Below are 21,340 nucleotides of genomic sequence, written 5' to 3' on the forward strand. Positions count from 1 at the left end.
CTATTTGTAAACTTGTACAAACTTTCAATGTATCCTTCATTAAACATGGAAAAATATTTGTTGCATATAATAATGTCACCTCAGGATTTGGAATAAAGCAGTTTGTGGAATAAATGATGACAGGTATTTAGGTAAGGAAAGGCTGGTGTTTAATGATGATGATGTCCAAACATTAGGCATTTTCTTGAAGGCATATTTCCTTCCATGACAGTACAAACACAGAGTTTCTGTTTCCCTAAAAGCAATAATATATGCACTCATGTCAAAGTAATGAGTTTGTCCTTTAACTTTCATTTCATTGTGTTTTCAGAATTACCTTCTAGGAAAAAAGGAAACAGTTGAGATGGCCGATAGAAATAAAGAAGTGCTATTAGAGGTATGTCCCCTCATCCTTTTTTGGCACCTTTTGAAACCCGCTGTGTCAGTGCTTCATATTTATAATTATAAATGAAGAAGCCTGTGTTCTTTGATAACATGAAAGAGCTCAATGTTGCGAGCACGTTAGGCCACTGAGGAGCCTATTTCTATTTCTTTGGTCAGTCGTGGAGCTTGAACTCAGGGGCCTGGGTGCTGTCCCTGAGCTCTTTTGCTCAAGGCTGCAGCGCTACCACTTTGAATCACATTGCCACTTCCCATTTTCTGATGGTCAGTTGGAAATACGTTTCACAGACTTTCCTACCTGAGCTGGCTTTGAACTTTGATCCTCAGATCTCAGCCTCCTGAGTAGCAAGGATTACAGCTGTGAGTCACCAGCACCAGGCTACATGGTTTTCTTTTAATATACTAGGTTTTTATCTAAATGAAAGGAGTAGAATTCAAAATTAAGTTTATTTATGTCTTTCAGCATCTAGTATTAAATACTTCTAAGGGGTATGGCTCAAGGTTAGAGTACTTGCCTGGCATATATAAGGACACATGTTACATTCTCAGTCGTAGAAATTTAAAAAAGAAAAACACACAGATTCTCTTTGACCAAATAAGTGGGTATACTTTGTAAATTGTTATTAATCATATAGTTACCATGTTGTTTTTTTGACTCCATTCCTTTTTCTTGACAAATAATCTAATGTGATTTGGAAAAAAATATAGTGCAGTACTTAAGCCAGCTCTGACATTTTTATTATTGCTGTTTAGAAGTATAATTAAATACTACTATATGTAATTCATTTTAATTCAGTTTTTGTACAAAAAAATGTTAAACAGAAATTCATAGGTAAAAATTCATTGTATACGTATGATGGACGGATTTTTTTACTTACTGAATATTTTTAGGATTGTCAAAATAGTTCTAAAATAAACTCATGTGTCTAAATTAGAACATTCTAATTCAGGTAAAAGCAACATGGTTCTAATACAAGACCATTTTGATGATACAACTCAAAGGGATGTATACATAACATTTGTCCCCCAAAATCCAAGGATCATAAATCTTTTCTAATCACCTTTTTAATTTTTTAAAGGAATGTTTTTGTGGAAGTTCTGTAACTGTACCAGAAATTGAAGGAGTCCTTTGGTTGAAAGATGATGGCAAAAAGTCTTGGAAGAAGCGTTACTTTCTCTTGCGAGCATCTGGTATCTACTATGTCCCTAAAGGAAAAGCAAAGGTATGTCCCTCCTGTAAGCTTAGGAGCCTCCCTTATTGTACTAGTTACCCCCATTCTTGAGGCTTTAACTCAGGACCTGGGTGCTCTCTGTAAGTCCTTTTGCTCAAGGCTAGCATGTTACCACTTGAGCTATAGCACCACTTCTGGCTTTTTCTGTGATTTAATTGGAGATAGTAGTCTCATGGACTTTCCTGCCTGGGTTGGCTTGGAACTATGATCCTTAGATTTCAGCCACCTGAGTAGCTAGGATTATAGGTGTTAGCCAGGCTGCTGGTTACTTTGTTTGTAGTTTCAGCACAGGTAGCACAGACCGAAAGACTTTGTTACTACCTATTATAAAGAAGAGGAAACTTGGAATATTTTACTTCTCTGATCACTGAACTAGTTATCTCAGTTTTCTTACCAATTTTAAGCCGTGGCTTTATTTTTAGAACTTTTGTCAGAGTTTTTATTGTTTTTTGTTTGGGGAGAATAACTTCCAGGGATTACAGCCATATCAACCTCGAATAATACATTTCATTTGGTTTGGCTTTATTGGTACCCAGATTTGAGCTATAGGCCTTATATTTGCTCAGTAGGCACTGTACTACTAAAACGTACTTCCAGCCTGGGTTTTGGCTGGTTTGGGGGAAGCTAGAATCTCAGTCTTTTTTGCCCTTGCTGGCTTCGAACTGAAATCCTCTGCATCTCAGCCTTGTGAGTAGCCAGAATTACAGGCATAGTAAGCCTGTCTATAATATGAGTCACTTTTGTATGTATTCCATGCCAGGGCTATGGTAAGAATTTCAGAGTGTACTCTAATCTTACAACACGCCTATGAGAATAAATTATTTTCCCCGTTTAACTGATGAGAAAATTCTTAATTGAGAATTAAAATATATGTTATAGGTCCAGACCTACTTGACATTTTCTAGTTCTTTCCAGAGAGCTGTTTTATTTAGTATACCATAGTATCTTTAATGTATGATTTAAAATGTCAACATTTCTAAATAAGTCAGCATTCATTCTGAATGGCAAAATAGTAAGAAAAATGGACTGGTCTTTTGATTGCATTGTGGACTAGAGAAGAAACCTTTATACAGAATTTTACTGTTTTCTGCTAATTAGGAATAATTTCTACTTAGTAAAATTTTGATTCTGCCGGGTATGAGGGTTGCCTGTTTGTACATTGTTGTTAATTCATTCTGTGGGGTGTATTTGCCGCAGGTGTCTCGGGATCTGGTGTGCTTTCTCCAGCTGGATCATGTCAATGTTTATTATGGTCAGGACTATCGGAACAAATACAAAGCTCCTACAGACTATTGCCTGGTGCTCAAGGTAAATGCATACATCTCTTTAGGAATTTTAATTGATGTCAGATATAGGTTATTGCACATTTAAGAATACTTTGGGTCTCTTATCAAGTACACTATTTTTCTTTATCCTATAGATTGAAAAAAGGACTAGTGTGACTGGGCATGTAGCTTAGATGACCCTTGCCTAGCACGTGCAAGTCCCTCCCCATCACTAGGAGGGGGAAGGTTGAAGGATATCAAGGTTGGTAAGGAAAAAACAATAGGCTGTTGGACAGCTAACTGTGAACCAGTTAGCCCTAATTATATTCATGCAAGTAAGGAGTGGATGCTGATTATAAACTTAAGCCATGCGATAGAAGATATTTAATTATAACTTTGAAACTCTGGTTTAGTAGTAGGCTTGTTTTAGACAGACTTGGAGCTGCATGTTGGACACGTATTTGCTTGAGTTATTTTTTCTGTTCTTCAGCAGAACCATCAGAGGGCACTGTACTCAACCAAGTTCAAAAGCAACTGTCTAGTCCAGAAATCATCTTGGTTTTATTTCACTAAAGTATAGTCATGATAGTCCATGGTATCTGAGCAATAATTAGGAAGTTTCCTTCTCCTTTAATCCAATTTTTGATCTTCTACTAGTTACATCTCTACTTTTGAGAAGACATTTGTACTTTTGTGTTGTTGTTTTGTTTTGTGCTGATTCTAAGTCTTTAACGCAGGGTTTGGGCACTATCATATTTTTATGAGGTTCTAAAATGAAATTTTGTTTTTGTCCAGTACTAAGGCTTGAACTCTCACTTGGCTTTTTGTAAAGGCTAGTGCCTATCACTTGAGCCACAGCTCTACCTTTGGCTTTTTGGATAGTTAATTGGAGATAATAAGCTCACAGATTTATCTGCTCAATCTGGCTTTGAACTGGAATTCTCTGATCTCAACCTCCTAAATAGCTAGAATTAACAGGTATGCACCACAAGTGCCCAGCCCTACAATGAACTTTAAATTAGCAAGCAATCAGGTATGTGATTTACAGATACTCAAATAATTATAGTACATTTCAGGATATTATCTGGAATCCCAGGTTGGAGAGGTGATGAGAGTAGAGTAGAGGGTAATTTGTCTTCCGCCATCCCTGATGTGTTAATAAAAATAAAACCAATCTTTTCATGTAGAAGCAGCATGGAAACTCAGGAGGTCAGCTGCTGTAGTTGGACAAACACCCACTGAACCCATGCAGTTGAGAATAGTGGTAACATGCCCAGAAGATCTGGGCATGACGGTGCTGATCTGTAATCCCAGCACTTGAAAGCTGAGTCCATTTAAGGCCAGCCTGTACTATATGGCGAGACCTTGTCTTAAAAACAAAAACAGATCAAGAATAGAGGGTGAGCATCATGATAGTTGCTAAGAATTATCCTGTGGCAGCACCTTTAAGAAGCAGGAAACAGCCCTTTCCAGCTTTATTTGACAAGATTAAGAAAGCTCCATTTGAATCAGCCAGTTTTATCTTCTGCATGAATTGTGGCTTAAAGCCAAGGAGCTTTTCTTTTTTTTCTTTTTAGGCCAGTCCAGGGGCTTGGACTCAGGGTCTGCACACTGTCCCTGGCTTCTTTTTGTTCAAGGCTAGCACTCTGCCACTTGAGCCACAGCGCCTCTTCTGGCCATTTTCTGTATATGTGGTGCTGAGGAATTGAACCCAGGGCTTCATGTATATGAGGCAAGCACTATTGCCACTAGACCATATTCCCAGCCCCGCCAAGGAGCTTTTCTATGTTGTCCTTCACTATATTCTAAAACCTAGTTGAAGCATGGAGCATATATTTCTTGTTAGAAAAATATTTGGTGAGTGAGTAAAAACAAGGTGAAATTCCTCATCCATTTGTAGAAAAATACACACTTTTCCTATTCTCTTTCACTTTTGCAAGATTGCTGTGGCCTTTTATGAGAGTAAGATTTAGTATGGACAGGGTACGTGTTCCAAGGGGGAACCTACATTACCAGGAAAGAAAACTATTCTGCTACTAACGTTTTATTGTCGAAAGTGTTACTATTTAAAACTTTGACTATACACTTCAATAAGAGAGGTGGCTATGGGGACTCAAAGATCTGGCCAAATGGTAGCATGCTTGCTGGAGGTTAGGCACTGTGTTCAATTCCAACTACCGCTAGGAAAGGAGAGAGAGAGAAAGTTGGCCTTGGTGAACATTATGCTGTAAAGAGATAACTTTTGTAAAATACTGACTAAAATACAATCAATGATTTTCATTGTTTTCTCTCACTATAGACCATAGTTACTGGTCTGTAAAACGTGTGTGTGTGTGTGTGTGTGTGTGTGTGTGTGTGTGTGTGTGTTTGCGTGTGGCCACCTGTTTCTACTGCACTGAGAACATACTCAAATTGTTTATTTTATTGTTCTCATGAGTTTCTACAACCAATAAATGGGATTAAGAAGTTTTAGAAAAGCTAAAATCTTTTTAAAATATCTTTCTTATACTTAAACATTCTTTTAAACATTTTTGTCAAGTAATATAGAGCCTTTTGTTGTCTTTTTGAATGACTAAGAGCAGTAATAATCATAAATAATTACACTGAAACCCAGCATAATTTAGACATTCTTCCTAAGAAGCTCATGTTAGACCCAGTGTAATTAGCTTAAATCTGTTCTTAACACTTAAGTTTATACGTAGGTTACATCATTCACCCCCATCCAACCTCACCTGACAAGTACAGTGGGTTTAGATGTTGCTACAAAAAAACTCCTTGTCCCATGGGAGCATGCATGCTGTTTGTACAGTTGGGCAGAGGGAAGCCTATGAAGGTGTTTTTGCCCCCCCACCCCGCCCAGCCGTGTCAGGTGCCAGATGCTAACCTATGCTTTGCTGTAGGCCACATACTCACCTGAAAACACAGGATGCTTCCCTGATGGCCCCATTTGGAGTTTCCTGAAACCATTATTTCAGAGGGTTCAAAGTAAAAAACATTCCTTTCCCTTTTCAGTCTTACACATTGAGAATTCTGCTTACTTAATCTTGATGGAGTTTACTATTGGATATTCGGGGATTTCCCATGATGCAGAGGTTTAGACAATCTCGCCCTAAAATTTAACACAAATTTTACTTTGCAAAACCATGTGTAGGCTATTTTGTTTGGTTTTATGACTATGTAAGAAGTAGATAATAGGTGGCCATTATTGACTATAACTTACCAGAATACATTTAAGTTTTGCTAGAGTTTGGATTTCTTCAGTTCTCCAAGAGGCTTAGTTGAATTTTACCTTTCATCTTGCAGCACCCTCAGATTCAGAAAAAATCTCAGTATATCAAATATCTTTGTTGTGACGATGTGCGGACGCTGCATCAGTGGGTCAACGGGATCCGCATTGCAAAGGTATGTTTTTTGTTTGTTTTGATGATAATGAGGTGCTCAAGTGTACGGGTTAATTGTCACAATAATTCACATTGTTTGGTGATCATAACTTTGTCATTGTCTAGTTTTCTTAAGCCTAACTTTGATGTTTTTTTTTTTTAAAAATAACCCAAGGGCTGTGTGCTCACCAAGCAGGCTGCTGTGCCGTATGAGCCACACCACTAGCTCTGTCGCTTTTCGGGTCAGATCTGGTGGGGCTTTGGGGCTCTCTGAGGTGACAGGCACACACATTGCCCAGTTTGTTGAGATAGGGTCTTGGCAAATCCACGTTGACCTCAAACCACAATTGTTCCAATTGCTGCCTCCAAAATAACTGGGATTACTAAGTTTTATTTCTTAAATGTTTTTTTTTCCCTTGGTGATAGAGAAACTTTTGATCCATTGGTATCCCTGGAAAAATACTGTTGGTAAAAGCTTTTGCAGCTCCGAGTATTTTGGCTTGGGAGAATGTACGATATACCATATAAATAGCAGAGGTGAATGCAAGCAAAAAAAGAAGAAAAATTCAATGCTCTATAAACTCAGAGCATCAGGAACATCTTAGTCAAGTGATCTACCCCAGAGTTATACCTCCATCCTGCAAAATAAATATATATATAAAATTAACTACTGAACATGGACTAACCAGATTCAGAATAACATCCTAAAAAGTACTGAGATTCTGGCCTAAAATAAAGAGTTTTGGAGGAAATACATTTCTGTATATAATGAACATAACCAAAAACAACTGTTAGCGTCCTACTGCTCTGCTACGAGTGAATAAGAGCAGATTTATTAGAGACTTTTTGGAGTATTGCAGGTATATAGAAATGGTATATAATATTACAGTATATAGAAATGTGGTCCTTTCTCATCTCACCCTTCCATATTATACCTGGCAAAACTCAAATGTTATCTCTGCCTCTGTTCAGTATGGGAAGCAACTCTACATGAACTATCAAGAAGCCTGGAAGAGGACGGAGTCAGCCTATGACTGGACTTCTTTATCCAGTTCCAGCATTAAGTCAGGATCCAGCTCTTCCAGCATCCCAGGTAGTGAACCATGCCTCCAAACACCAAGTCTTTGTAGAGATTGTTACTAGACCTTGTCATTTTAGCTTGTCTCTTAAAAACCAGAGCCATAACTAACTTCTAAGTTTTGGATTTTTCCAAAATTTTGAAAAGGGTAGTATTATGTTTGTACTTGTTTGTAGTTTGTAGATGCATTTGAAACAGGAAATCACTTGTCTAGACAGGAAGAAAGCTAGAAGTTTAGTTATTTATACCTACTAAGTGTATTCAAAACTCATATATTGCTAAAATACATGGGATTAAAAAGTGATTTAGGGAAATCTCTGAACTCAAAAATCCATGAGGAAGCTTTCTTCCTTTCACATAGGTTTCTGGACAGTTGAGTGAAATAGGAATACCTGGAACTACTGAAGAATTACAATCCAGGAAGCCATTTAGGTCATCCAGCTTTCAAAAGTGACACCTAAAAGCAGCATTCAGGTTCCCACATGTGCTACAAAGTAGGCTGTTGAAACTGAATGCTTCTTCTCTTCAGAATAGTCCCTGAATGATATCCGTATCACCTCAAAGCAGAATGTTTTATTGTTGATTTAAAAACTGTGTGACTTGATTTCCATCTTCTCTGAGTAATTAGAAGTGAGTTTAGAATAGTACCATGTGGACACTCGAGGCAGCGTGATGAGGACCAAGTCAGAGAACAGGAGCTGACCTGGAAGTGCTCTATGGACAGAGCTGGAAACTGAGCAGTAAAATACACAATGTAGTGTAAGGTTGTGTCCCATGTTAGAAAATGAAGTACCATGAGTCCATTCTGCTATAAATTATTGACAAAATCAATCGTCAAGGAGAGCCACATGTCCCAAACAAAAGATTTGCAAATGATCCACTCCTCAAGTGCAGTGCACAGTGACAGTTAACTTCACAGTGGAGAAACCTACTTGAGAAGCTGTACCTCAGCCAGGGGACCAAAACCAGTTGTCCCTTGGTATGATGTGATGGGAGTGACTTCTTCCCTGTGGGGTCTTCCTCCCCAGCTCCCATAACCTCAGTCTATACTCAGACCAGTACTTGAGGGACACAGCAAACTACTTGACCAGTCCTCTTTCCCTGGGCTTCTAAATCCCTCTGGCATATTCTTCAGCATGTTATTCTTGAGTACTTAAGAGATGAAATCAACAAACAATGAAAAGAAATCTGCCTGTAGGTGATATGGCCATTATTCAGAGAACAATTTAGAAAGGATACATAGTTATCTTACCTGATCTAGCTAGAGTCCAGGGAAATAGTTTTTTTTTTCCCTCAGTCCAGATATGAGACAGACGCTCACCGTATCCTCACCACCGTCCCTTCCTCCCTGGGCTTTTCCTCCCTGCCATGACCCGGGCTCCAGGCATGGCCATTACCTGAGCCAGTACTCAGACTCTCAGGAACACACTTCTATTTCCGTGCTTGGACAACAAATGGTATTACTAACTGGTATGAAAAGAGAAATGATCATTATTCTTAGGCCTGAATCCCTAAGTTATAACTCTGATATGGCTTCATAAAAGCTGATAGTGAAGATTAGATTGGAAATTACTTGTTTATGATGGCTCATTTTTTATTTGTTGGGAGTTTAATTTGTGTAAGACATATTGTCTTAGAATGTTGTATCATCTGGTTTTATCTGAGAATTTCCTACATTCAGAGTAAATACTTTTGGTAAGAATAATATAAAAGTGATATAATGTATTAATAATGTATATAATGTATTACATTATAGCAGTATATTTCTCTAGTATTTCTTTAATGAAAAATGTCAAGATCAATAATATATGACCTTTATTGTAATTATCACTCTCTTGCAGGAATTAAAGAGCAAAGATTTTCTCTTAACTCTAATAAGGGAAAATTCCTAGTGGAAAGTATTGGCTGTGTTTGTAATGAAATGAGTTGAGTAAAATTAACTTCTGCTGTCCTTCATAGCATTTGGCCTTGCATAAAAAATTAAAAATGGGCTGGGAATATGGCCTAGTGGCAAGAGTTCTTGCCTCATATACATGAGGCCCTGGGTTCGATTCTCCAGCACCACATATATAGAAAACAGCCAGAAGTGGCACTGTGGCTCAAGTGGCAGAGTAGCTAGCCTTGAGCAAAAGGAAGCCAGGGACAGTGCTCAGGCCCTGAGTCAAAGGCCCAGGACTGGCAAAAAATAAAATAAAATAAAAGTATTGGTTAAAAAAAAAAATTAGGGGCTGGGGATATGGCCTAGTGGCAAGAGTGCCTGCCTCGTATACATGAGGCCCTGGGTTCGATTCCCCAGCACCACATATACAGAAAACAGCCAGAAGTGGCGCTGTGGCTCAATTGGCAGAGTGCTAGCCTTGAGCAAAAAGGAAGCCAGCAACAGTGCTCAGGCCCCTGAGTCCAAGGCCCAGGACTGGCAAAAAAAAAAAAAAAAAAAAAAATTAAAAATGCATTTCATATTGTCAGAAAACACTAATAATCTTTTAAAAAAAACTTTTAAACAGAGTCTCAGTCCAATCACTCCAATCAGTCTGACAGTGGAGTTTCTGATACACAACCAGCAGGACACATCCGTTCACAGAGCATCGTGAGCTCCATCTTCTCCGAGGCCTGGAAGCGAGGCACTCAGTTGGAGGAGTCCAGCAAGGTAACACAGTGTCTTCATCTGCTGGGGAAAGCCGTGGTATTACGAGTTTAACATGTGCCCTTTTTTGTTGAGGTCTTTGTAGATCTTCAGCCCTTCTAATTGAAATGGAGAAAATCATTTCAGAGAGATATGATTTGACTTCCCCTCAGAAATGAATTTTTATAAATTGACTCTACCTAAAATCTTAAATGAAAAAAAAAAAAGTTACTGCCAGGCATCAGTGGCTCCTGCGGGTTAATCCCCGTGATTGAGGAGGCTGAAATCTGATTATCTCAGCCAGCCTAGACAGGAACATCCATGGCACTTTGGCTTAAAGTTGGTGGAGCTCTAGCCTTGAACACAAATCCTCAGGGACAGTACTCAGGACCTCAGTTCAAGACTTAAGAATGGCAAAAAAAAAAAAAAAAAAAAGTTTTTTTGTAAATTTATAAGTATTCCAAATTTTTTAAATAAAGAAAATTTAGGATATTAAAAACTTTACGTCCCTATCCTTAACAGTTGGCTGGGCTAACGCTGTGTAGTACCAGTGACCCTTTGCATGTTCCAGGGGAGCTACGTGTGGTTCTTTATTCACTACTAAGTTACTCAGAATCATTCCTTTCTTTTATGATTTTTGACATTTCTCTGGGCATTTATGAATTTTTTTTCAAATGATGCTTTTTATATGAAAGACTAAATTCAAATTTATCCATTTAAGATTTTGGATTCATGAGTTTTATGTGATAGATTATTCAGCAATACTAAAGAATGAGTGTAGCCGAGCGCCGGTGGCTCGTGCCTATAAATCCTAACTGCTCAGGCGCTGAGATCTGAGGATCATAGTTCAAAGCCAGCCCAGAAAACCAAAAGTGGCTCTGTGACTCAACATGGTACAATGCTAGTAGCCTTGGGCGAAAAAGCTCAGGGACAGCACCCAGGCCCTGAGTTCAAGCCCCCCACCCGACCAAAAAAAAAAAAAAAAAAAGAACAAGTGTGTGTACTGCACAAGAATAGCGACTTCACAGCTCTCACTGTGTAGAACAGGGTATGATGTCTGCTGTGTTCAAGAACAGGCCTCCCTTGAGCCAGTAACACCCCAGCCCGGACGGTTCGGGTTTTACCCAGTAATCATTTTGATTTTTATTGTTCTTTTTTTTTTTTTGAGTCGCTTATACAAATACTTTCACAAGCAAGAATTAGATGAGAATTTGAATGTGTTCCTTTTCTTTATTAATTTGCATATATAGTTGCAAACTACATATGGAGAGAAGGGAGGGAGGAGGGATAGCTGTTCAGTGTTGGGAGGTGGGGCTTCCTTCAGAAATAAATGTTTGAGAATTGGTTCTAATGATCTAAATTCTCAGAACACTGTTTGTTCTCTTATCAAACTGAGAATTTTAGGAAATAATTCTCTTACCCCCATTAATCAATTTGAATGGAGCTACTACTCTGAAACTATTCTAGAGAAGCTGGTCTACATATTAAGGTGCCTTGATAAAAATCCTTTGCCAAATAATTGATGGCGAGATCCATATATGTTTTTAAGTTTTAGAACCATCTAATTATGACAGGAAAGCCAAGGCCGAAGTATTCTGTGATTAAGAAGCAAAGTCTAAGCCAGGTGTAGTAGTGCATACCTGTATCCCAGCACTGGGAAAGTGAATTCAGGAGGATGGAGAGTTGGCCACTGGACTAGGTAGAGTTCCAGGCCAGCCTGAGCTGCATACTGAGACACTGAGTCAGAAAGAGTGGAAGCTTTTTGTGCGACAGCATGTTCTAGTCCTGACCCCTGTTTCTTCTGTTACCTCAGTCTCAGGTGCCACATGGGAAGGCCAGCACAGCTAAGGCCTGCATCCCTGAAGCAGCCAGGACAGGGTCAAGTTAAGGTCAGGGGCTGTTCTCTGGGGAGGCATTAACCTCAGTGACTTCTGTAACCAAGTCTTACAAACTAATGCTTTTATGTTGATGTGTAATTTTTAAAGAAACCTGTGAATGTCTAATAAGTATTAGAGTTCCGCCCTATAATTGAGCCTGAGATGACTAACCTAAGCACTCCGTGTCAGATGCCATTCACAACTGAAAACAAATGGCTTGCCTCAGTTCCTCCGCTTGTTCTTGTTCAGAGAACTGGAAAGATCTACCGAAAGTTAATTACACCGAGGGGCCTTCCTTTCCTCATTTTGGGAATACAAGAGCCACAGTCGTGTATGTTAGCTCATGAAATAAGGGGCGCAGATGGAGTGGTTGACAGGTGGCTGGCAAACGGGAGCTCCCATACTTGGGTGCATTTCCTTTCACCTTCCAGTTTCCTCCCAAATTCCTCGACTTTTTTCTGTGTGATGTTTGATGCTCTTTTGCTATCAAGTTTATGAAGTATTTTTAGTGTATTTTTCCAGTAAAGCAAATGTAAAGAGCGCCCCCTTACCTGCATTACTGGACTTCTTGTGCATGGTGGATGCAGGTGTCTTGCACGAATGTGTGTCGAGCTCATTCACTCCCGTGTGATCGTGGCACGCCTGCTGAGCGCACTCACATTCCCACGCCTCAGCTTACTAGCATCAACCACAGCTCCCCCGGGAGGCCTTGGGCGTGGGTGCCCTGGTGGAGGCGGTCAGATCCCCACGCTAGAGGGCTGAGGGGGCCCAGTGCGGAGGCCCTCCACAAGCGCCCCCCCCACCCAGACAGGGTCCCCAGAGTCACACGTGGATCACCACGGAAGAGGCTTGGGTCGCAGGAACCGGCAGGCCTAGCTGCCAGGAATATCTCTGTGAGGCGCGTTTCCTGCGCCCTGGCCGTCCAAGAAGGCGGCTTAGACGTCTGACATGTCACCTTATTGTAGTCGACACCCAGTGCATCCGTGTCGTGCATGTCCCAGGGCCCGTGCTTCGTAGTTTTGCACAAAATCAAAGCTTACCTCTGTAACTCCTGTTGTGTTTTTCTCCCCCCCACCCCCCTTATACTCCTTTTAGGCCAGAATGGAATCAATGAATCGACCCTACACATCACTTATGCCCCCTCTGTCCCCACAAACTAAGATCGTCGCCCCTTACACGGCTTCGCAGCCTTCACCCCCACTGCCTCCCCCTCCGCCCCCGCCCCCGCCACCCCCACCACCCCCTCCCCCGCCCCCGCCGCCCCTCCCCAGCCAGTCGGCGCCCTCGGCCGGCCCCTCGGCCACCATGTTTGTCAAGTACAGCACCATCGCCCGGCTGCAGAGCCAGGCCGCTCACAACTCAGGAGCCCTATTCAAGGCGCCACCGCCCATGGCCACGCAGCCACAGCCGGCCAAGCCCCAGATCCCGGTGCCCCCCAACGGAGTTGTCCCCCCGCCCCCTCCTCCCCCGCCACCCCCAACCCCCGGCTCCGCCATGGCCCAGTTGAAGCCAGCGCCCTGCGCCCCTTCCCTGCCACCGTTCAGCCCCTCACCGCCTCCCCTGAAGATCCATCAAGTCCAGCTGGGCCCCCAGGCGGCTCCCCCCACCCCTCCCCCTGCGCCCCCCGTTCCCGCGGCCGTCCCCCCGCAAGCGCCCCCCAAGCCTCTCCCCCCACCGGTCAGTGCCAAGGGCGCGCCGCCAGCGCCCCCGGTGAAGAAGCAGCCGGCGTTCCCCGCGCCCCACATGCCGGCCGCGGCCCCGGGGCCCCCGGCCACGCTCCCCAAGCAGCAGAGCTTCAGCGCCAAGCCGCCGCCCTCGCCGCTGGCCCCCGCACCCGCACCCTCGGTGGTGCGGCAGATGGCCAGCCAGTTCCCGCCGCCCCCCGCCGAGCCCAGGACGGCCGCAGCCCCGCAGTCCCCGCCCGCCGTGAAGGCCAAGCCCAAGTGGCAGCCCAGCTCCGCGCCCGGCCCGTCCCCCGACTTCCCCCCGCCGCCCCCGGAGAGCAGCCTGGCCTTCCCCCCGCCGCCGCCGCCGCCGCCGCCGCCCGCGCCCGCCCCGGACAAGGGCGGGTCCCCCGGCAAGAAGCCGGGCAAGATGTCCAGCCCCGGGGCCAAGAAGCCGCCGCCCACCCCGCAGCGCAACTCCAGCATGAAGGCGGCCGAGCCGCCCGAGCCCAAGAGGCCGTCGGTGGACAGCCTGGTGAGCAGGTTCGCGCCGCCCGCCGAGTCGGGCTCCCCCGGCAAGGAGGCCGCGCCGCCCGCCGCGCCCCCGAAGCCCGCCAAGCTGCACCTGTCCGGCGTGCACCTCCCGGGCGTCGCCCCGCCGCCCAAGGCGCCCGGCGGCCGCGCCAGGGACCCCGTGGTGGAATTCCCGTCCCCGCCGTCCGACTCCGATTTCCCGCCCCCGCCGCCCGAGACCGAGCTCCCGCTGCCCCCCATCGAGATCCCCGCCGTCTTCGCAGGGAGCACGTCTCCCCGCGTGGCCGTGGTCAACCCGCAGCCGCAGCCGCAGCCGCAGACCTGGGCCAAGGCGGCGGCCAAGAAGGCGCCGCCGCCCACGCGGCCCAAGCGCAACGACAGCACGCGCCTCACGCACGCCGAGGCGCCCGAGCCCGCGCCGCCCGCGCCCACCTCCCCCAAGGCCGGCCTCAGCGTGCAGCCCGGCTTCCTGGCCGACCTCAACCGGACCCTGCAGCGCAAGTCCATCACCCGACACGGCTCGCTCTCCTCCGCCCGCCTGTCCAGGGCGGAGCCCACGGCCACCATGGACGACATGGCGCTGCCCCCCGCCGCCCCCCGAGCTGCTCTCCGACCCCCAGAAGGCGGCTTTCGGGGGCAGCCACATTTCAGGCTATGCAACGTTGCGGAGGGGACCCCCACCCGCGCCCCCCAAGAGAGACCAGAACACCAAGCTCTCCAGAGACTGGTAGCCGCCCCAAAGCTCGCCGTGCTCTCTGTAACCCGCGCTACAATCAGCTCCCGAGCGTCTGCGAAGGCAGGTGCCCCGAGCCCCCTGCTATGGTGATGTTCATTCAGGTAGTGTCCACCTGTGTGTGTGCACACGAGCGTGTACGCCGCTATACAGATGTGTGTATATATGTATACATCTATGTGTGTATAGAGAGACAGAACTGAGAGTGGTTCTATTTATTCCTTTCCTCTCCTAATACGAAAATGGGCTTTGTGTATTGGGGGTGGAAGAGATAGAAGGGGCTATGTGTTTCAGTCTCAGTTTCTTTTGTCTATTATCACGTGGATTGGACCAAAAAAAAAAAACACCTTCTAATTACTATTAGAAGGCATTTTCTAAGTGTCTGTCCATGTGCAACTTATTTGTGCATGTTGTTATATAATTAAGAAATAGATGCATAATGTGCTTTTTCTCAGTTGGAGAAAACCACCAGAATGTTTGGTATATTTGTATTTTTCTTTTCCCCCAGTTGGTTGGAGTTAGAACTTGACTGCGATTTTTAATGCTATTCTATACATTAAGGGGCACTTTAAATCAGGAAAATCTCTCAGCGTCATAGAACGGGTAACGAGTACAGAAGGGGGAAATATTCATATTGTATGTGGCTGTACATAGAAAATAAATCCATGGTGTAATGAACTGTTTTAGTTGCGGTATTGCAATGATGCCATTCACGTCTAGGATGTGTTAACAGGTAAGCTCTCTGCCTACAACTCATGGGAATTCCGATACTGTTCTTCTGAGTACTTTCTCTGGAGTCCTGTTTTATAAAGCTTCATCACCTTGGCTTCATGACCTCTGATACGTTGTAAGAAGATCCATTGAGGTATCACTGTACTAGGACGCTCTTCTTGTATACGTCTTTAGATCACAGTTCTTCCTTAGTGTGCTGTAATTTACAGGTAGATGTTGATACTATGGACAATCAGTATATGAAATATACATGTGTGGTGCGTCATTAGGAAAACAAAGTCAGCTCTTCCAGTGCCTGTCTTTTTTTGTACATTTCTCTCCAGGACGCAAGTAAGAAGACAAAAATCCTGGGCCTGGTAAGTGTCACTCACTCAGGTTGTTTCTGGGTTATATACAGTATGTAATACCATGGAAAGAAAGAAAATTAAATGAGGCTTTTGATAATTTTATCAAGGCTACTACTAAAACCTTGGCTGGTTGTAGACGTGACCAGGTTACTAGTGGTTCTGATGGCAGCAGAGTGCAGTAAGTGGCATCACATTCTGCATGTGGAATCTGCTCTGATGACACACTATACTTCTACATTACATGCTTTCATTTTGTGACTTTTCCTTGATATGTATTGTCTTGTTCACCTATGATAGTAATTGTTAGGAATAAAATACAGTCTTGTATCTGCTTTTAAGCAAGAGAATGAAAGCTGACCGTCCTGGCAGTCCTGGCAATGAAAGGCTACCTGTAGAGATCTTAGGTACTTCCCCAAGAACTGATGCTAGTGGACTTGAGCAAAGATGGTAAATTATTAGAGAATAATGCCATGTACTATGTATGCAAGGTTATGAGCACAATCACCCCCAGCCAAGAACTGATCGTAGATGAAAAGGCACCTCTCCATTGCCACATCTCAGAGACAAACTCAGCTGTCTGATGGTTATGGAGCATTAAGAAATATATACCATTGTGAACTTCAAAAAAAGAAAATCTTTGATTCTTTGAAAGTTATTTTAGGAGATGATTTGTTGAGTTTCGTTAGGCTTCAATAGGCTTAGAGAGTGACCTTTAACATATCTGCATTGTGACTAAATGCACAGGAACTTGAGTAACCTTAGTACAAATTGCCAAACTCCACCGGACTCGAATTCATTTCCCAGCTTTCTACCCTGATGCTTTATATTTTAATGAGCCTCCCCTATTTGTAAGGTAGACTTAAAATATGGACCTACTTTTCTAAATGTTTCATCTTTTGGGAGTTCTGAGGCTTTTTTAATCGGTGTTTTTTAAATTATTTTTAATGAAAGTATACAGGTATAATTTTCTTTTAAGGAGAACAGTAATGTGCTATTTTTTTGGTTTATATCAGACCTCTATACTGATAGCCACGTGATTTCTTGGTTTTTCTTGTATTCATCCTGAACCCCTGATGCTGGCGTATTTTCTTGGAGCAGACATCTTTGAACACTAGTGTTGCCAAAAGAGCCAGGCCAGACAGGGACCAAGTCATTTCTGGCCCCAGTCCAGTGGTTTGACAATAGGCTGTTTCTATGTATTTCTCCAGTGATGGGAATTAAAAAAAAAAAAGTGATACAATGGTATCAGGAGAGCCCAAAGTAACATTGCAGCTTTAGTTTGGGGTTCAGTTGGGGTGTGGTGATGGTTTCTCTGAGATTACTTGGTAGTTTCATCGCTTTCCTTTTTCACTGGAGTGTGAATGTCACCTACTGCCTGCCACACAACATTGGGCCCGTGCCTTCTTTCACTGCCTCCTGCTCTGTTGTTCCAGCCCACACAGCTTCCTCCGCCAGCAGAGAACAAACATCTGGAGCGCTCACTTGGTTTTGACCAGTGAGTACTGTGGGTAAGCCCAGAGTGCTATTGAGGGCAGTGCAAATGGGTGCTGGGGGGGAGGGGGTGATTTGTGTAATTAGTTACACTCCTAATTTTGGTTATAACTTCAGAATTGGAAGGACAGTACATCACTTACTGCTTAGTAAGGTTCACACACAGGATACCTTTAAACATCAGACTATTCTGTATTGAATTTTACCAGCTTGGTCTTTACTACTCAAAAGACTTTAAAATACATGTTTTTTCTTAGATATATAATTCTCACTTGGGGAGAAAACACTTTTTTTAGATACCCAATTTAACTGTAAGCAAGCTTTTTAAAAAATGATAGGCAGAATCTTATGAAGACAAGTGTCTGTAACGTTTAAGGTATTTTCAAACAAAGCACTGCTTCACAGTCCTTGGGCATCAAGGTGCTCCTGCCCACTGAGGCTTTATTTTGCAGAAGTCTGGCAGCTGTGTGGGGTCCCCTCTCTGTCTACCTAGTTGCTGTACATAATGCTGAGCTTATCAGGCAAATTACAATTGAGAAGTCTTCCGAGAGAATGACAATTCTAAGATCAAAGTTAATTGCAGGAACTGGAGATCCAGTTTGAGTTTCAGATGCTGCAGCTATTCTGGTATCCTTGTGTCAAGGATGTAAAATGATAATTTATTCTGCAACAAGTTTCATGTAATGGTGTGGATTGGTCTTATCCCACTTCCAACAGAAGCCTCTGTCACCTTTATTCCCCAGCTAAAACCAATTTTATGTTACAAACACAAGGCACCTTTTAAGTAAAACCCATCCCTTCTTTATACATGACCACACTTCTTCCCCACCCATAACTTCTGAGCTAATGTAAGTGCTCTGATCACATAGATTTCCCCCATGGCCCGGTGCGACTTACCCGCGATGATGTGCTTTCCATAGGATAGGCATAATAACTTAGGTCTATACATTTGACAAAGTATGACTTTCTTTAAAAAAAAAAAAAAACCCTTTCAGTTGTAAATAGCTTTTGGCACTTTCAGGTTTTTTGGGTGGTTTATTTTTTTTTTTTTTTGCTTATTTACCTTTATATCATTTGTATAAAACATAGTATCCCTAATCTGCGAAACCTGCGAAATCTGACTGAAAGAGACTTATGCAAGTAGAACAGAATTATATAGCTCACTATCTTTTAAGGTGTTTCCTTTTAAATCCATTAGCATTTCTACATCTTGACCACTCTAACCCTCAAAAACGCTCAGTTAGATTACATATTTCAGATTTTTTTAAGTGCACCTAACAGAAGAGTAAATAAACTTGGTCAATAAAAACAAAATGACCCTACTTACTACTTAAGAGGGGTAAAAAACTAGTTTGCTGAAAACTATTTGCTATAATAATCCCCAGTGCCTTGAACCCTTTTGGAGTAATAACAACCACACACACACACACACACACACACACACACACACACACACACACAACAAGCAAACTTTGAGGTGCTAATAAAAGCAAAAGTATTCCTGGTTTGGGCCAAAATGGAAAAAAGTAACTCTTCATCTACCTAAATGGGATCTGGAGGCTTTCTACCAAAGACATTTTAGAGAAGTGAATCGAGTCACAGTGGCAGTGAATATTATCTATTTAAGATACAGCGAGTTCAGAGATGAGTGCACTCATAGTGCAAAGCTCTAAATACCATGTGTGTGACTGGGAGTGGAGGAGCCTTAGGCAGTAAAACATGTCCACAGCACTTAAGAGTGGGGAGGGAGCACATCCTTCATTTTGGAATCTGCCCACTGGTTCATTAAATTTGTAAATTTTATCTTCATACCAAAAACTGCTATTTTTTATGATCCCCCACCTCCTAATTTTTCTCTACTTGTAAATAATCTCCCACCTAGGATGAAATAAGCATTAACTGGAATGTTTCAAATGATTTTTTTCTTAATTCTACTGTCAGCCACTATGAAGTCTTCTTACAGAGATGTTTAAGATAAAATATTGATAGCCTATGCTAAGTGTTGTAAAAACATTGTTGACTGTTTTAAGGAAACTTGCACATTATGTTTAAGTGGGATTGCTCCTTCACTCCTTTCTCCTAGGCTATGGGAGCTTTGTCGTTAATAGCTGTAATGTAGAAATACATTTTTAAAGCATGAAGAGATACCAAGAGAAACTGCATTATAAAGCACCAGATAGAGGACATCATTCTGAGGATATGCACAGCTCGGGAAAGATGAACTTGTTTTATCTTTCAGCCTTGTTGCTGTTTGTTTCTTCTGTATAAATGTATACCCATTTCATCATGTGCCTTGCTCCCTAATTTGTGCAAAGCATATACGTATATGCATATATATATACACTCACATATATAAATATATATATACATGAAAGATATATATTCAGTACTACTGATGTTTTTGTTCTGCTGGATTAAGTTATTTTTAGTTTTCCTCTTGCCAGTTAGTCAACTATTACAATGGCTTAGGGCAGTCAGTACTCACATAGCCAGTGTTTGTTTCTTCCAGTTATGTGTTTTCATTATGTCAGTTTGCCCAATCCTTAATAAAAACAATACATAGATTACATTTAAACATGAGGATTTGAGTGTTTGTGGATCTGCACCATTAAAAACCTTGTTTTGCTTTTTTAGGTCAGGGTACCCCCCAAAATAGGCTTTACCTTAAGTGTGAAGTTGGATAATTTGTAATAACTGGAGAGTTTTGGTCATTAAATATATTAGTACCTAAATGATTTTAAATAAAAGTATACTAGGTACAAACTAGTACAAAAGAAATGCCTTTTTTCTCCCAAAACTTTGAAATTATGTTGGGATTGCTGTGTCAAGGTATGTATAAATGTGTACATTAACAAATCTCTTTACTAATTATTCAAATGAGGACCAAACAAGAAAACAAGCCCCCCTTCTTCCCTTGCCGCCAGTTACACGGCTCTGACTCCCCGGCTTTGGAGGAAGTTCACTGGAAACACTGGTCATTTGGGCAGGAGGCAAGCAGACAGTGGAACAAACGGCACACCGCTCAAATGCACACTGCTTGAATGCACAAGGCATTTCAACCGTGCATGCATGACTCCGTAGGAGTCAACTAAGAAGACTGGACACTCAAAATCCTCTGATACAAGACTGCTTTTAAGTCAAAAAGTTCTTATTTATGAATAGGAACACCTTTATGAAAACACTCTTTCAACAATATATTAGCTGTGGAAGTAGCACTGTGGCTCAAGTGGTAGAGGGCTAGCCTTGATCTGAAGAGCTCAGGGACAGCACCCTGGCCCAGAGTTCAAGCCCCATGACCAAAAAAAAAAGGCTGTGTCACTTTTTTTTTTTTCCTCACCATTATCACCTATCACCTAATGACATCAAAATGAAACATGGGATGTGGAAGGCAGGAGGCACCAAAGCAGAGCTCTTGGACATCTTCTTCTTGGAGATAAACTTGTGTCCATTATGCTCTCAAGCACATCACTAGAAAATTCTCTTCATCAATTTACCAACTGGGATTTTAGCTACTTGGCTAAAATCACATCTGGTCTACATTTTTAAAGTCAACTTCTGTTGTGTATTTGAAAAAATTTATATTAGTAAAATTGACAAGCATTTGAGAGAGTACAGTTCATAATTAGAGGAGCTTCCTTGGAAGAAAACCTTTAGAAATGAACCTTGTTTAAAGTTCAAAAGGTATATTTAAAAAAAAAAAAGGCAACTCAAAGCAAGTTGGGGCTTATCCTCAATACCTTTTAATTTCTGAAAGTTATATTTTATTCCAATTAAAGAGTAATACAAAATAAGTTTTGATGATTTAGAGACAGTGAAAAAATTCCCTTTCAGAGAGAAGTTTTGATGATTCAGAAACAATGGAAAAAAATCCCTTTTTCAGACGACATGCTGTTTTTGAAGAGATTAAATATTTCCATAAATAATTTCACAAGGCACTAGAGCATATTCTGTGATTTTATTTAGGTCAAGTTCAACTTAGTACACAGCAATAATTTCAAATATA

General features: G+C 42.3%; 1 protein-coding gene across 6 annotated transcripts in view; it reads left to right on the plus strand.

The window, feature by feature from the left end:
- The window catches only part of Raph1 (Ras association (RalGDS/AF-6) and pleckstrin homology domains 1), an 81,186-nt gene extending 62,616 nt beyond the window's left edge, over positions 1-18,570 (plus strand). For all 6 annotated transcript variants that reach the window (XM_048344908.1, XM_048344909.1, XM_048344907.1 and 3 more), the window contains 7 exons: positions 311-376; positions 1,461-1,604; positions 2,811-2,921; positions 6,182-6,280; positions 7,231-7,351; positions 9,841-9,983; positions 12,932-18,570. In XM_048344908.1, the coding sequence (XP_048200865.1) occupies positions 311-376; positions 1,461-1,604; positions 2,811-2,921; positions 6,182-6,280; positions 7,231-7,351; positions 9,841-9,983; positions 12,932-14,860 (2,613 nt within the window). In that variant the 3' untranslated portion in view covers positions 14,861-18,570. The remainder of the gene's footprint in view (positions 1-310; positions 377-1,460; positions 1,605-2,810; positions 2,922-6,181; positions 6,281-7,230; positions 7,352-9,840; positions 9,984-12,931) is intronic.
- The last annotated feature ends 2,770 nt before the right edge of the window (positions 18,571-21,340 follow it).

The sequence above is a fragment of the Perognathus longimembris genome, chromosome 4 (genome assembly GCF_023159225.1).
Source record: "Perognathus longimembris pacificus isolate PPM17 chromosome 4, ASM2315922v1, whole genome shotgun sequence".
NCBI classification, from domain to species: domain Eukaryota; kingdom Metazoa; phylum Chordata; class Mammalia; order Rodentia; family Heteromyidae; genus Perognathus; species Perognathus longimembris.